This window comes from Convolutriloba macropyga, chromosome 14 (genome assembly GCF_964194025.1).
Source record: "Convolutriloba macropyga chromosome 14, txConMacr16.3, whole genome shotgun sequence".
Classification (NCBI taxonomy): domain Eukaryota; kingdom Metazoa; phylum Xenacoelomorpha; order Acoela; family Convolutidae; genus Convolutriloba; species Convolutriloba macropyga.
Genome location: NC_134481.1, coordinates 35,450,546 through 35,467,800, shown reverse-complemented (window position 1 = coordinate 35,467,800; position 17,255 = coordinate 35,450,546). Strand labels below are relative to the sequence as shown.

General features: G+C 35.7%; 3 protein-coding genes across 4 annotated transcripts in view; 2 read left to right on the top strand and 1 right to left on the bottom strand.

The window, feature by feature from the left end:
- Positions 1–17,255, top strand: part of LOC142353242 (sulfate transporter-like) — a 510,154-nt gene that overhangs the window by 71,863 nt on the left and 421,036 nt on the right. The gene's annotated exons all lie outside the window — the stretch shown is intronic.
- LOC142353246 (uncharacterized) overlaps positions 1–17,255 on the bottom strand; it is a 534,761-nt gene that overhangs the window by 226,812 nt on the left and 290,694 nt on the right. The gene's annotated exons all lie outside the window — the stretch shown is intronic.
- Positions 158–11,048, top strand: LOC142353243 (uncharacterized). The gene is made up of 3 exons (XM_075405477.1): positions 158–1,350; positions 6,177–6,381; positions 10,229–11,048. The coding sequence occupies exons 1-3, from the start codon at positions 254–256 to the stop codon at positions 10,412–10,414; spliced, it is 1,488 nt and encodes a 495-aa protein (XP_075261592.1). The 5' UTR covers positions 158–253; the 3' UTR covers positions 10,415–11,048.

The window sequence follows — 17,255 nt, the reverse complement described above, 5'->3', positions numbered from 1 at the left end:
ATTACAAAAGAATAGATCCGTATTTTGGAACTTTCTTTTGCTACTATTGCAGCTATTTTATGGCAATGCGGCAGCTTTGTTTTGGTTTAGTGTGCTGGTTGAACGCTCATATTTTCTGACAGTTTTAATAAGGTTGGTAAATGTTGTCTAATTTATTCTATTTTCCACTGTTTTCAGGTTGTTTTGGTTTAGTTTAGCGTGTAACACATTATTTAGTCTTCTTGATTGAATTTGATTGAAAAATTTGTTTAAAATGAGTAATGGAAATAGATCTGATTATGAGTATAGTTTAGTCAATGATGTCTATCTGAGTAAATTACGAGCCCAAAAATTGAGAAACGATGTGTCACCTTTGAAAGTATTCACGCCGTTTGAACTTGCATCTCCCGTAAAAAAGTTATACGGTGACAGGTTCATTCCTTTAAGAACTTCACCTCTATCCGCAAATTTAGTTCGCGATCGAATAGTTTCGACTTCACCCGAATCCGATAAATCTTCGAACAGTCCTGGAAATAAGCGATCATCAATGTCACCATATCAAGTACTTTTATCAGAACAACTTCTAGAAAGCGAAAAGCAGCGGAAAGTTAAGCGGACATTATTCAGCGAATCAAAGGTTTTAAGCTTCAACGCTGAACTGACTAGTGAAGATCACGAGAACTTGGATCCTCATAATTCCAAGTATTCAGTGAAAAATTTGACAATGTCGAGCCCCTGTTCGAAATATTTAGCGTCAGTTGGCGACAACCAAGGGCCAAAGATTCCAAAATCTCCGCTCCGAATTCTTGATGCTCCTAGCTTGCTTAATGATTTCTACCTCAACATTCTCGACTATTCGTGCCAAAATGTCATTGGATTAGTTTTGGGATCGTTTGTGTATCTCTGGAGCGACGGAAAAAGTGCGCCTCTGTTCAACGCGGACTCCATTGGATTAAGTCCGACTTCTCTATCGTTCAACGAAGATGGTCGGATTTTGGCAATTGGTTCTAACAGTGGCATAGTGCAGACGAGAGACGTCCACACCACGGGTGATCAGCAGCCTTTAATGAACCAAAAGCTACATAAAAACCGTGTCGGTGTGCTAACGTGGAAAGGCAGCCTTTTGTTTTCCGGCTCAAAGTCGGGCGCAATTTGCTGCAAAGACGTCCGCATGTCAATGCAGAAGTCTGTTCGGCTATTTTCCTCCCATACACAAGAAGTTTGCGGGTTGAAGTGCTATTTTGACGGTAGTCTGCTGGCGTCTGGATGTAATGACAATAAAGTCCTCATTTGGGACATTGGAAGTGGTCAGATTGTGCAATCATTCGAGCACAAGGCTGCTGTCAGAGCTCTTAGCTGGAATCCTCACAGGTTGTGTAAAAGTCTTCAATGAAAGCTCGTGTTTTGAGAAATAATTTTGGCCACCGTTTTTTGTAAATGCTGTTTTTGACTACCTTTCTGAAAAGGCCGACTTGTTGTTTGCTATCATTGATCTTGAATCATTGTTCTTTTTCATTGAAAGTTTGTATGCGGGCGAATTTGTATTTCACCTACTTTAACATGAGAGGAACTGTTTTTTCTGACTGTTTTTTTTGTCAGTCAATTTATATTGATTGATATATTTCACATGTCCGTGGTCTCTTAAAATTAAGGGATAGAAAAACGTTAAAATGACACTCTTCCTCAACATTTAGGGAATACTGACTTTTTAATTACTCTCGAACAAAGCAATTATTTTCGAAGCAATTACTGTGGTTGTCCGTGTCTTTCCGTGCCTTTAAATTTTGCTGGCCACATTTTGTTCGACATTGTATGCTGATCGTCAAAAGTAAGTTAGCACCTCACGTTTTGAACTATTTTAAATGTATAGATATCTGTGATGATCTATGGATTTCACAGCACGATAGCGCTGTAACCCATTCAGCTGTGTAGAAAGCTAATTGTCTTGTGAAAGTACTGTTACTTCGTTCCGTGGCACAGTAATTCTCCAGAGCTCAACTCTATTAAGCATATATTGAGCGCAGTCAAAGGTTAAAGTCGAAAAAATAAACCAGGCCAAATGTTTTCTTTCTTTAAAGCTCTATAAAGTTCTTCAATATAATTTTCCCCAATCTGCTATCAATGGGCTATTTTATCTCCGTTTTTGTTCAATGTTTATTTAATGGTTTTCGTATTCTTTGTCGCCTATCTGAACCTGTTCTTTTTGCCGATGACGCAAAGTTCATTTTTCTTAGAAATAGCGGATTAAACTTCCAGGATGAATTGAATGACATCTACCAACGGAGCGTTGATAATAGATTGAGATTCAATCTAGAAAAAATATGAAAAGTTATCAATCGGTAGCACGAGCAATGAAAGTTATAACTTTGGTGGTCTTAGCCTAAAACATTCGAACCAGACCTAGGCGTAATCGTTAGCGGCAATCTAAGTTGGATTCCTCATTTGAAGCAAAAAGCCTCGGAAGTGTTGAATGTTCTTTGCATGCTCAAGCGCAATACGCCATTTTGTTTAAACTATAGAACCAAGTTAATCTATAGAACCAAGCGCACGATACTGCCCACTATTACTTGCTCGTCGGTTGCCTAGTACCTTAACGTTGAATGAATGAGAATTGTTGAGAGCACACAGATTAAAGCTTGCACAAGGACAAGTTGACTACAAATATGCTGTGCTGAAGTTAAATATCCTTCATGCACCTTTATTTACTGTTAATAGAACTTCGGTTAACTATGATCCCATAGGTAACTAGAAAAGTCTGAATTATCTTGGTGCCGGCTCTATTACCCGACCGGCTACAAACTACGTTTGAATGCCACAGATCAGTGCTCGCGGTTGCGAAACACAACTTCTGGATCCGTTCTCGACGGCTAGCGAGCTAATTACGCGACTTCATCGAGATAACCGACATAGGCGCGAAATTAAAATTCTCCAATGAATGCGGAGACACTTCGAGCAGTGTAGGAGTGAATCAAACTCATGAACATGGAGAACGGACGGTGATTGCAATCTCCAAAAACCGTCGATCATTGGATGCCTGACGTAAACAATTGAAACGGGACAGTGTCACCTTTAATTTTTTAGATCAGTAATTGCTTTATATTAATAATAATAAGTTTTTTAATCTTATTTGATTCAGCTCTCCCTATGACTTTTAAACAATCATTGAGATTATTCTTAACTCTTTAGAGGTAAATAACAACTCCTAGAGAATACAGGATGTTAATAAAACATTAGAACCAAAATGAAATAATGAATGAATTTTTCAATAGCGAAATTAAAAAAACATAACACGACAAGTCCTGACCTACAATTTAATTTTTTATTGACTAAAGAAAAACCTAGACCTGAAATGGACTATGACTGAATTGAAACAACCATTAAGAAATAGAATTGATTAAAACAATCGAAGAAACAACAAAAATCGGATCGAAAATGCCGCATGTGATCAAAAAACCACCAGCGAGAAAGCGAATTTTTGTTCATACACCCTTTTCTCACTCTACTTTCAAATTAATTGAAAAAAATTCGCAACATTTCCTATTCGGCGTTACCAAAATCATTGCTTCAATTTGACTTCAAAATTTATGAATATGTGTGAACAGATCTTATGAGAAACATAACGGGAAGAATTCCGGAAACGACTCGAACATTTTGCAGATTATTTAACGTTTTTGAACGTCTTTGACTGGAAAATTTAACGTTCTGAACTATCTTAAATTTGTGGATATCTGGCGATCTGTAGATTTTACAGCACGATAGCGCTCTAACCGATTCAGCTGTGCAGAAAGCTAATTGTCTTGTTAAAGTACTTACTTCGCTCCGTGGCACAGTCAGTCTCCAGAGCTCAACTCCATCAAGCGTTTTTTGAGCACAGTTAAAGGTTGAAGGGAAAAGAATAAACCAAGCCGAGTATGTTTGTTCACTTTAAAGCTCTCTAAAGTACTTCGAAATAACTCCCCAAATTGCTATCAGGGGTACTAATGCGTAATGTCTACTGACTGTAAACAGTATTTAAAAATGTCTTTGTTGAAGTTATTCGATATTGTGGGGGGTCTTTACCTATTGCTGACTTCTAGTATGTTTGAGCGCTTTAGTTTTACCTGAATTCGCCTGTGAGTGCGTTGAGTTTTTCGAAGTACGTCCTTAATTGCTCTGAAACAATTGCCACCGCTGCCAAGAGAGTTTCTCTTTTTGCTTTTTTAAGCCGCAAATCTCATCGGAACAATTTTGTTGGTCTTTTCCTACAACTCTTTCACTGCATCGGAGCGTGCGACGACATTCTAATTGGACTGTGAGTTTTAGGCTGAATTGAGAGTGATATGTTTCTTTTTATCGTAATTGACTCAGCTCTTTCAATAATTTTTTGTAATTTTTTAGATTTTTCTTAACTCCTTAGAGGTAAATAAACCACTCCTAAAAGATGCAGGCTGTTAATGAAGCATTAGAACGAAAATCAATTAATCATATTGAATTTACCAGAAGCGAAATTTTAAAACATAACAGGACAAGTCCTGACCTACAATCAGAATTTTTAGTGACTAAACAAAAAAACTAGACCCAGAATAGACTATGACTAGATCGAGAAAAACATTTAGAAAAGAATTCGATTAAAAAATCGAAGAGACAGTAAGAATCTGAGCGAAAATTCCGCATGTGAACAAAAAAACAAGCGAAAAAGCGAATTTTTGTTCATACACCGTTTTCTCACTTTACGTGAAAATTGGAATGAAAAAAAAATAACGCCGCAAAAGAACTCTCTTCGCACCACTTCCTGTTTAGGCGTGACCAAAATTGTAGCTTCAGCTTCAGTTTGACTTCCAAATTCAGGAAAATGTGTCAACAGATCTTAAAAAATTATGACCGGAAGAATTCCGGAAACGACTCGAAGATTTTTTTGCCAAAAAGCAGCCTGTCAGATAACTAGTTTTTGATGTCTGACGGCAGTGAGCATCAAATAAGAGAAAAGTCTATCCTAATTGAAATGAAAGAAATTTTAACTAAAAAGCAATTTAGACAAAAAATTAAAAAAAAATTCATTTACGTTTTTCATTTGTACAGGTACAAATACAAAGGGGAAACAATACTTCAAGCAATCGAGAAAAATTCTTTGCTCACACAAATGCGGACAAGCCAAAAAAGCACAAAAATATATAATTTTGAAATAAAGCGAAGTTACTTCCGAAGCACTTATATAATTTGTAATAGAAACTGCCCATGATCCTTGAGCTTAAGTTCAGTTACATGTAAAGGCAATAAAATTCATTAATGGGCCAGAAATTGCTAAAATTGGCTTAAAACCGGAGAATTAGTTGAAAAACCTTCAAATTGTTGTAAAACTTCCTTTAATTACCAAAAACTTTCGAAACGCTATCAAGACAACCTGAAGATTATAATTTTTAGACAACATAGCAGTTACAAAAAAAGACAAAAAAGCTTGAAAAAGCCACATGTGAACAAAAAAATTTGCTCGCTTAGCGAAGATTTTTTCACACCTACCTACATTTCTTTCTCTGTTTCAAAAGAAGCCATGAAAAGAACCGCGCTCTATTTTCTCCGCTCTTCGAATTTGTTCAGTAAAACAACTTTGTCAAACTTTATTCACTACCTGAACTTCCGGTTTTTTTGCTTCGCTCACTTATAAAAAAACCATAAAGCCTCTCCGAGTCTTAAAAAGACAACGCCCCTATACAATTCAAACTCTTTGAGTTGTAATGAGTATGTTTTTTTAATAGATTTTATATAGTTTTATATCAGCCACAATTCAATTTTCTGTTGCTATCTTTTCTATAGCAAGTAAGTCTTTTCCGCAGCTATCTGTGCAGGCTATGTCTTAGCATTCTTAGCCTTGGTCCTAATCAATATGCGGGGATGGGAAAAAGTATTTGAGTTTCTTAGACTCATTATGAGAAATGGTGCGAGAGGAAAGAAAGACATGAAAATAGAAAGGATGAGCGAATTCTTTTGTTTGTTTGGAAAATTGTTTGTTCAAGCCGATTAACTATGTGGATGATGTCCATGGTTAATTTATTAAACGAATGTATAAGCTAAAATGCTTCTTGAATTTGAATGAAAAAAATTACAGCTAAAAAGTTAAACACATTGAATGGCAAACAATGACCTTCATTGGGCACGAATTATTGAGGAAAGAAATGTAAATTATATTTAGCATCTACTAGCATTGAGGTTCTAATTTGTAGATTGGGAACACTGACTACTGGAGGTGGAACCAATGACCAGACAGTGTACCACTGGAGCACCATGACAGGTCAATTGGTGTCCAAGAACCCAGTGGGTTCACAGATCACCAGTGTGTTCTGGTGTAAACACGCTAACTACTACGTCACCACTCAGGGTTACTCAACCAACGACATCATTGTATGGGATGGGGAGAAGAATGAAAAGGTTTCCATTTAGTATATAGCTTATAACTGTATAAAGTTATCAACTAAGACTATATTTACCAAAATTGAGGAGAACTTTTGGTCGGACGCTAGGCATTGATGTTATATTCGATGTACTTAACGAGCGCTAAAAAGTTTTATAATCGGTCACCTCGGAGTTTGATAAATTCTTAGCCCGACACTTAAGTTAGTGGTCATGAAGTCTGAAGGACAAGTTTTGAAGATGGCCTGATCTTTTGTGCCTGCTTACAGAAAAGTCTTAAGTGAGACCAGCCTCACTAAGAGTAAGCAGGCTATATAAACATGCCCCTCATTTCTATACCGGGAAAGTTGCCTTGATTGCCTTTCAGTTCTAGGTTGTTCAGGGCAAAATGATTAATCAATTATGTTTTATCATTGATCCTGGTATTTTGTTCAGTCGATATTTCGGCTGATCAATATATTTATTGTAGAGTTGTAAGTGGTATCAACCGAAAGCACGTCAAGCATAGAATTCTTATTTAGGTTTTTCTTCAATTTTTCTCTTTTTGAGGAGTTATCTAGGTTCAAAATTATAGTGAACGTTGTTGATTATCACTGTTTTGAAACGTTTACTTAAAATTTGATTTATTCTGCTTATATGAATTGAAATGTGCTCATTGACGAGAATGCTTTTAATTTTGTATGATCAGACAGGGTTGTTAACTCTTGAAACGGTCTGGTAGTTTTGCTAAATTTTCTCTGATTTTTCTGGTAAATTCCTTTTTTTTCTTGAAAAACAGCACCAAATCGTTTACTTTAGCTGAGACTGCTTTTAATTCCCAAGACTGCTTATAATGCTCTGAAACATGCTCAGACAATATTCATGAATTAAACGAGGCTGAGTCAAACTTTTAGTGTCGACCAAAACTACTTGAACAGTAGTTTTGACGGTCTTTTTGCTGATTTAAGTCGATTTAACGCTATTTTACTAATTTGTATCGGCATTTTGCAATTTTAGATTTTTTCGATGGCTGCGTATTTTTATAGCTGCAAAAGTGAGGGCATTTATGATCTCATTAAGGCTGTCTACAATACAAAGTGTTCGAAATATCTTGGATGCTATCTTAATATCTGATCGCTTTTTTCTTTTTTTTTTCATTTTGTCAATGAGAAATCAAATTTGATTAGGATCTTAAATCTCACTTTAACGGTAATTGGAGCGACAAGTCAGTTGTTCCAAAGCGTAAATTGCTCGAATTGCTTCTGAAGTGAAGCTGGAATATGGTGTTTGAGCAAACTTTGTTTTTTTTATCTCTTGGTTTGTTCGCGAACTGTAATGTTCATATGTGTTCTGATATTAAATTTATGCTATTGTTTGAATCGATCCATGGGTTGAGTTTGGTTTTTATGACTTTATCTTGTTTTCATAATATATTAAATTTTGTTGACTGCATTTTTGACATCTTTTCATAAAGTCTTAAATATTTTCAGGTCCCCTTGATGTTTTATTGAATGTGCTGGTGTCTAGGAGAACCTATTTAATGTTTTCAGTTAGTTGCTGATGGTTTTTATAGATTTAAAAAGTTTTAACTGGACCTGTTGTTCTTTTGTAGAACTATATCAAAGTAGAACATATCTTATATTTTAGCGTCATTGCTGACATGTCTCATTGGTTTTCTGAAGAGGCATAAGTGGCTTTGATAATGGTTATTAAAAAACCGTGAACCGTTGGTTTTTGCCGCAATTGTTGGTTTATTGTTTGCTCTATGAAACAGGGTTTATCTCACTAATAGCAGAACTCAGCGTCATGTGACATTTTAATTTCAATTAGTGTTTTCGTCATTTAATGAGGGATCATTTGTTTCCTTTAATTTAGGTATCTTGCTTCGTTTGTTGTTTACTCAAGTTCATTGATTTGTTCAACCTTTTAGTGTTCAATGTTTTTTGCTTTCTGGCGTAAAAAAGTATAAAATTTCAACGGCTTTGATATAGTTCGTAAATTCTTACGTAAAATCATCACGTAAAGTGTTACGTGAAATTTTTCGCCGTGAATTGATTTTTTCTAGGTCCGGTTTTTCGTTGCTTCATTTCTTAATCTTTGTCAGGATAGCTGGTGTGATATTTATTGCGACGCTTATTGTGAATTTCGTATTTTAATTGTGATCTTATTGGTTTTGATAATTTAAAAATACACGTTTTCGAAACTGATTTTTTTCCTGCTTTTTCGCTTATGTAGTATCATGTGCTCTTGTGACAATCAAGAAACGTTAATGCTAGTTTTGCTAATGTTGACAGTCAAGTCATCAGTTATCCAGCTTGTGGACTATTTTTTAACACGTCGTCTTCCTCCATATAAGTATCTCATCACAAGGCAAGAAATCAAAGAGCCACTTTTTTGTTACTTCCAGTTTTTCGAATATGAGTTTGCATAAGTGTGCTCAATTTACAGTATTCAATATGTGGATTTTGGCCACATTATTTGTAAAGTTTTTGGAGCATGTATAAATTGCCTCACTCAGTAGAATGACTGCGCCCAATTCTCAATCTAAATTGATTATGTTACTTTTTTGTCGGCTTGTTATTTAGTGTCATTAATGGCAGGTGTCATCGTACTTCAAACAATATGAATCTTAATGTGGTTTTCGTCCAATGGTTTTTAATGTTTGTTATTGAATAATGATTTTTTTGTTTTACCGTTATTGTTGTGTTGTCATGAAACAGGGATCATTGTTAAAAATAACAGGCCTCGTCGGATCTCTAATATGGCATTTTTCAATTCAGTTAGTGTTTTCTTTTTATATCTGTTGTTGTTTACTACAAGACCGTTTATTTTCAACTTCTTTTTTGGTACCTTGCCTGTTTTAAATGTTTTTATATGCCCTAATGGTTTTTTGTTATTTTGTCACTTGCTGGATTTGGACAGGATGTTAGCTACTTTTTTAACAAATCGCTTAAAATGGTTAAAGGATTTGATAAAGGGTTCTGTGTTCAAATTTGAATCCACTAATTTTAAAAATATTTTGTTTCCATTGTTTCTGTCTTAGCTACTATTTTTCAAATTTTAATTGCAAAGTTGATGTACGTTTTGTGAGAATTTTTTGTGCAAGTCATCAACATTAGTGATTGGTTTTTAATTGCTCTTGATCGCAGTTCATAGCAATTATTGTAAACGTGTGTGTCTTTTTTATGCAAATTTTTTGCTTGGCAATTTTGCGCTTTTCTAGTTCAACATTCTTTGACTTCTCAAGTGACTTTTACCAACATTCTTTGACCTCTCAGTGACTTCTTCCGACATTTGTCGGTTTTTGTTTGATATTTTTACGCCGTTGCTTTTCGAAGCAAACCACTCAATAGCTTCGTTGACAATCATAGGGATGCTAATGCCGTAAAAGTGTTGGCATTCAAATCATTAGTCAGTTTTTTTTGTGGGAAAATTGGATAGATTTGGAGTTCAGAATGTCTTTTTGTCTGGCAAAATTACGTGTTTACTTGATAATATTGCTTTTTCTGCTGAACAAATTGTATTATTTTTTAAAACCAAATGTATACCCATTCAGTTCAAGATTTGTCTATTCTATTGAATTAAAAAATATCACTGGTATGCCCGTCTGTCCATATTTGAGAATCAATCAAGTATCCTTTAGAATAGATTACTTTGTATTATTTTGAATGGTTCCCATCTCTACTTCATTTGACAATTCATTCATCTCTACTTATAGACAATTAAGCCAAGAGTATAGATGAGCGGAATTATTTGTCAATAATTATCGTGACTATATTTGAAACTGAAACCCATAAAAGCACCAGCCCTCCACTTATATAACATAAAAAAAGGCCAGACTCTGATCCATCGTTTGACTTCATATTGTCAGTGGATTATATTAAAGGTTGCAACACTTGATGGGCACAATTCGCGTGTGATATACGCTGCTTTGGGTCCTGACAGTAGCACCCTGGTCACTGCAGCTGGTGCTCCCTGCTCCACTCTCAAGTTCTGGAATGTCTTTCCAAAGGAGGATGTCACCAGACGAAGTGTTCCACATTCAGCTCTCTATCTATTCCAAACTCGCTGAAACGTTCAATTCCTAAATGCTTTCTTTGAAGAAAACTTTGATTACGCTTGATCATTCTTTCTTTGTTGAGAAGTGTGCTGGGTCATCCGTGAATGAACAAGAAAATCAGTTTAAAATTTTGGTGGCTTTCTTTCAAGAATAAATTTTAACTTGATGACCTGTGTGAAAACCAAAGCGATCACTTTTCAGTTGATTAAATGGGAGCAAATTGTTGTTTAGAATTCATTCTGATAATTTTCTGGCCAAACATTTATTTTCAATCACTGCTTCCGTTCGCGACTGTTAAAACTTTATTCCAAAAACCGTGAAAAAAATTTATTGATTTATTCTGGCGCTCTCTAAATATGTTATTCATTGAATGAGTTAAAATGTAGGCATTGAAATTATATTGACGTTGATTATAATTAAAGTTATTGATTGTTTAATTGGGAATCACAATTGATAGTTCTGTAACTCTTGAACGCTCTTTTGTTTGTTGTTGCATATCTCTGTTCTTTGCTGTTTGTATTTGCTGTTTCATGCCATAAAGGAGCTAATCCACACGTGTACTGAATTAAAATGGTAAATGATTAAAAAAGCAAAACTGAAGATTGGAATTGTTTTTGTTGATACTTAATTCAAAATTCTACTATTTTTCTTTTTCAGTTTAGCGAAGAAGCATGATTATTTGTAAAATTAACAGAGATATTCCTGGGGCGCCATGTTCGCGAAGCACTTACTTAGTCGGCTGGAGAAAAATGAGTACCTATCACAGGGTTTAATTAAATCACAACTATTGAAATCAAGGCGCTGTTGCGATCGCGTGTGCTCAGTTTTACGGGAGTTCAATTGCCAAGATCATGTTAACAATTCCATTTGGAAAAATTGAACAATATTACCACATGTTTTTAAAGTCATAGAGAAGTTATCTAAGTCCGAGGCGAAGTTCTAGAGGGCGATAACGAACCTGTGAGAAAATTTTAAACCCACTCTCATTGCTATAATAACAGTTGCTTAACTTCCGTCACTATTCATGAACCAACAATGGAGAGAAAAGAGCGGCAAAAAAGATGGTCTAATCCCATGCTAATCGAATCGAGAAGCAAAATTGAGGTTTATTGATTGATCGCAAAAACAGCGTTCTTGAAAATAATATTTATAAACACTTCAAGGCGCGCTTCCCGGAAACAAACGTGCCAACTCTGCTCCGACTTCAACCCCTAAAGTAACTGGACTAAGATCGAACTGTTGAACGATCTGGGAGTAACATCCCATCAGCTGAAGACGAAAACCCTCTTAACAAACCAATCAGCAGCATTTTCGTACTGTTACTGAGTGCCGTAGTATTCATTGTACATCAATAAATTTTCGGCTGTGACAACACTGTTTCCAAGACAAGGGTTGATAATATGTTGCAATGATCACCATTTTTTACTCGAAAACTAATTGCAATGTTGAAAGATTTTTTTTCGCGGAAATTCGGAAGTATTGAGTGGTAACTGCAAAACTGCGTATAATTACTTAGTGTACCCGGTATTCAGGCGCGCACAGTAATACAAGATCTGTTCAAGTAAGTTTAAAACTTAGGTAAAATTAAACTAGACGAAGTCAGGTAACGTGTATTACGCTGGTCAGTACATCCATAAATACAGCTAAAATGTTCTATTTTGGTTTTATATAATTAAAGTTTAGTAACCGTAGCAAACTGAGGAAACTGCGTTGTTTTTTTTTTTTTTGGGGGGGGGGGGGCTACCAAATAAAACAAGTCCTGCAAATCTTTTTTGAACTACTTCTCTAACAAAATCCAGTACCCGAAAGTGTTGGTCAAGATAAAGCTGAACCAGTTTGGTTGAACTGTATGCTGGATTGAATGGCTTATTGTATGCTGGATTGAATGGCGAGAGTGCCACTGTTTCATGTGTGAGTTGCTCCATCTACTGGAAAAAGTTGCGAGAAGGCGGAGCACAAAAAAGAGTTCTCGAGGCAATAAAAGAGGTTCCCTAATTGTTCCCGAACAGTTCTATATAAGAAAAACGAAGTCACAATGCTAACAACCATGTATGTCTCAACATAAATCTACGTAGCTCTAAAGATTTAGTTCCCTGAAACGCGGACGATGAGGCGCAAATGCTGTCTAAAAATAACAAGGGGTGGTTAACTTTTTGCTCTACTTTGTTCAGAGATCCGAAGGGTGAAAATTTATCAAGTTTCAGCTCAGTATTTGAAAAAGGTCATTGCAATATCCTTTGTCATCTTGCAGTAGATTTAACCCTCTCCTTTTTGGTACTTTTACAGGAATAAATAGTCCTCCTAACAGGCCTACTAAAGTATAAAAAAGTTAATGACGCATTTATTTGAATGTTGTCTGACATTTTTGAGCAAACGTGAAATAGCAGGGCAGCCAAATCCACAACAGAAAATTTTTTTTTCTCAAGAGATCACTGGTTCGAATCTCGATAACGAAGTCCATATGTTCACAGTCTAAGACCAAACTTGCAACTAAAACCATGCAGAATCAAGCAATCTGATCAGAAGTGTCCGAGAAATTGACACCAATGAGAACTACTTGGTCACCGGAGACCAAGGGATCAAATCTCAGCTGCGACATATGAATTTTTCTCTTTGTTTTTTTTAACCCCACTGTATCTGTCAGTCATCAACGTCAAGAAAATTCGAGCAACTCTACGATCAGCAGAAAATCAAAAGATTTTTTGCGCTTCGTCAAGAAACACGGAAATAGATCAGTAGCTATGACGCATATAGTGCAAACACTGAATTGGGACACTTCCATCAACACTTCCATCAACAGGCAGAATAAAATGAGCCAAATCCGAATAGAATCAGCCAAATGATTCACTCTTTCAGAACGAAAAGATTAACACAGAAGAAATAAGTACGAGTCTCACAAACAGCTCACATTTTTTAACCATTGACATTTTGCAGAACAACACCACAACCAATGACTATTTGCTAGTCCTTTGATTAGTTAATTCGCAGCGAAAGTCAAACAAATGCCGTATTCTGTACTTACGTTATACTAAAGCGTGACGCTCGTTTATTAAATTCAGGGGTTAGCTGTTAGGCTTAGTTTTATTCAGGGAAAACCTAGTAACTTATTAACATAGTAACCTAGTAAACTTTAATTAGAAAACCGCTAGTGAAGCAGATTGCACAGTTTTTATCAATAGGTGGAAATCACAGTCAAACGCAATACGCCGTAGGAGTTACAGTTACGGAAAAAAACTAAATCGATTCGCTACAGTTTTAAACAAAAAATTTTGCTTCTCTTACTCTCTCCACTGATTGCATCAAATCAACCTAATTGAGTGCTATGCGCGGTTTGGTTCAGTGGTTATATGGTTTAGGGCAGCAGTGCACTTTTTTTTACCTTTTTTAAAGTTCTATATTCCTATCTTATTCTTTCTTCTCTTATTGTTAAACGTTTATTATTATTGTTTTTTTTATAGCTGTTGTCACTAACAATCTTAAAAAAAAGAAAACCTCTCCTCATTATTGGTAGTAATTGGTTATCACAAAATATCAATCCTCGCCAATGTATCAAATACCTGCAAATTTAGATTGAATATAACGACCTGAAGCGCACTTGTCTGTTCACTTTATCAAACAGGGCGCAATGATTCAACTCCCCACCAGTGGTCAATTTTGTTTTTCTTCTAGTCCTCAATAACAATCTAATTTTTGCCTTCATAAATATAATTACATGTTTCTGTCATTAATATATCAGCCTGCAGTGCAGTGTTCTCCTCATCTGGACAAATCGGGTTGAAGCAAATCCCCACCAGGGTTGAAGCCTTTTTCTGTTAATCAATTTATCAATTCATTATTTTTGCCTTTCTAAACATAATTCAAAAACTCTGTCATTATTATAGGCCAAATCAGAGCGCAGCAGTCTTTTCAGGTGCTTGCAACTGGGCACAGTGGTTCAATCCCCACCAGAAATTAGGCCTTTTTCTTCCTTTATTCTTTTGTATCATATATTTTGTTTACATCTTACTTCCTTTTCTTTCTTCAACCTTGTTAATGAAAATTTTATGGCTCAAAAACTGACATCTGATATCTTGGGTCTTTCCCACTATTGCTCCTTCATGAAATGATAGCCCCCTATTTTAGTATTTTTACCATGATGCGGCGCTCTAGGTTATCTGAACTTTTGCTAGAGGGCTATGATGAAAGACCCGATATCTTACCTCTCAAAAACTAACAACAATAATTTCTATATCTACAAGGCTAGCCGAGATCATCACGTAAAAAATTAGGCTACACCAGCGGAAGCCGTTCCCGGCGCTTGAAATGGTTTTCAACAACGATTGCAGTCAGTTGGTTTTATTAAACTCTGGAAAAAGGAACTGCATAAACTTTTTATATTTCTTTCAAGTTCAAAAGAAATCTTTTGTCTTTTAGTTAATGAAGCCTTCTAAAATTATTGAACTTCTTTGGACATAAAAGATTCTCAGACACAAAAACTTGGAGGCAGACGTGCTTAGTTTTTTTTCTGTCAAGTCTTAGAAGTGCATGTGGAAAGCACATAAGCCAATGAAATATGATTTCACTGCGGAGTTGTGTCAATTTCTTGCTCTGCTTACTTGCTCTGCAAAGTGAAAATTTCTTTCTTTGTTTCGACGCCCTCTCGCGCTAGCAAAACCTCATTTTTGGTCTTCTTTAAAAGTTGGCAAAAGCAAACATTCATTCTCACAAAAATTGTAGCTGTTCTATTGCACGGCACATGCACCCTCGTGTCGTGGCACTAAGGCCCTCGGTCGACTAAGACTGATCTTCTGAGATATACATAACTCGTAAATTTTTCGCTGATGTGATTGATCACTTGCTACCCTTTATTCTGTAGTCAAATGGCACTGCATTACCAATCTAAATACTAATGTTTTCCTAATATAACTGAAAATTTCGGAGGTAATTTTTTCCATTAGTTTCTGATTTAGTGAGCATTGAAGGCAAATATAGTTAGGGACAATACGCTGAGATTGGACTCAATATTTGGCTGATTTAGCATCAAAAATACGTTTGATATAGCTTGTGCTGCTAACGTGCTATTGTTAATTTGCTAAGTTGCAAATTACTCACAATTTTTAGAGCCTGATTATTTTTACACTGAAATCTTTATTTTTAAAAATCCTGAAGAAAACTATTGAACATGATGCGCTCTATTGAACTAATCAAATTTAAAGACAGGAAGATGAACAAAGCATTCAATATACAAAATCGCTTGCAAATTCTTTATATTCATTGGAGAAAAAAGTCAAAAAGTGAGCAACTTGAAATTATAAAAACCAGATTTAAATTTAAATTCGGTTCCAATAATCTTATACAGACGCGCAACGTGTAAGTGCGCCGTGCATGTGTCACTGAAAAAGTTATAAACTGCCGGTGCATTATTTTGATGAATGTAACTAGCTATAATCTATTCCCTAAAATCTCTCCCAGGATTAATTCAAAAGGAGCCATGAAATCTGGCAGTTCAAAGGTGGCCATTTAAGGTCATTAATTGTAGATAAAAGATTATTTATTGCAACATGGCTGCTCACTACATGCACTGTAGTATAGAAACTGCAAGAAAAAAGCCAGGAACATTGATTGATAATGTAGGCATATTTAGAGGGGTGGTATGTTGTTTAGATAGAGTGCTTTGTTCTACTACCATAACAGACCACTGTCGCTTTCTCCTTTTCTTTCCATCATTCCACTTCCCTACCACCTGTTCTTTATTGTCTAATTTGACACTACACGTTTCCTCCTCCGCCTCGCTTTGTTCACGCAACACAAAAAATGTTTGTTTAGATTTCACTCGGCCTAACTGCGATATTAGTCGAAATTAGTTATATTTGACTAATAGAAGATAATAGTCGAGGTGTCAGCAAAAATCCTTTTTAAAAATCCGCGGAAAGTGCTGAAATTATGTAAAAAGTGTGTTGAAAAGGTCTCTTTTCGGCGAGCGTCGGCGTTTTCTAACATAATTTTTAGCAAAAACCTCGACCTGGACTGAATGAAAACGTGATAGATGATTCACATATAATATATTTACCATTACAGGGAGTTTTCAAAAAAGTATATGTTAGGAGGGCAAGCAAACTTTTTGAGGCAAAAATTATTCTTTTTTTGTTTCAACATTTAAATGGCAGTGAAAATTGATGAGATAGACTTGTTTCACGACCTGCGGGTATATATTGCATTATTATACTTCAAATCATATACAATATTACACTACAATTATTCTAAAACTAAAGTAGATAATGTCTAGACTATTTGATTAGTATCAGCTCAGAGTTCCAAGAGGTTATAGACCTGCCTAAAGAAAGCCGGCTACAAGGCTTGAACCGTTTAACTTTAAATTTTAAACCCGCAATGAATGGGTTAGGGTAATGTGTTGACCAAATCGTCTGTAAAAAAAACTAAAACAGATGCGTTGTTATCACAACAACCAGAAACAGGATCGAAACCAGTGTGGCATTCTTTCTTAGCTCAGTGAAATTTTTGGGAAGGTTTACCTGATATCTGATATTAATTACAAAGCAATCGGAAAAATTATCGAGAAAAAAACAGAAAAGGGAAATAGACACAAGTTCAAATCGCGCTTGGAAAACGACGGAGTAAAATGAAAGTGATCTGATATGATCTCGCGTAGTCACACTTGTTAGGGCGCCCCTAACTCTCTCTACAGCTCCTGGTATATGACTTTATGTTGGTTGGTGCCACGTTCATCCACATTTCGTGCAACCTTTAGTTGCATGAACATGTTTTGGGGGGCTTTTGACACAATATTTTTTCTCATTGCTTGCTCAAATTTGCTCAAATTCGTGTGGTTCAAACTTTTTCCTCCTTATTTAGT

Bases quoted from the DNA above. Each gene is read 5' to 3' on its own strand.
- LOC142353243 (XM_075405477.1), top strand. From the start codon at position 254: ATGAGTAATGGAAATAGATCTGATTATGAGTATAGTTTAGTCAATGAT. The intron at 1,351-6,176 runs GTTGTGTAAAAG...TCTAATTTGTAG, and splicing joins CTTAGCTGGAATCCTCACAG to ATTGGGAACACTGACTACTG. The intron at 6,382-10,228 runs GTTTCCATTTAG...ATTATATTAAAG, and splicing joins ATGGGGAGAAGAATGAAAAG to GTTGCAACACTTGATGGGCA.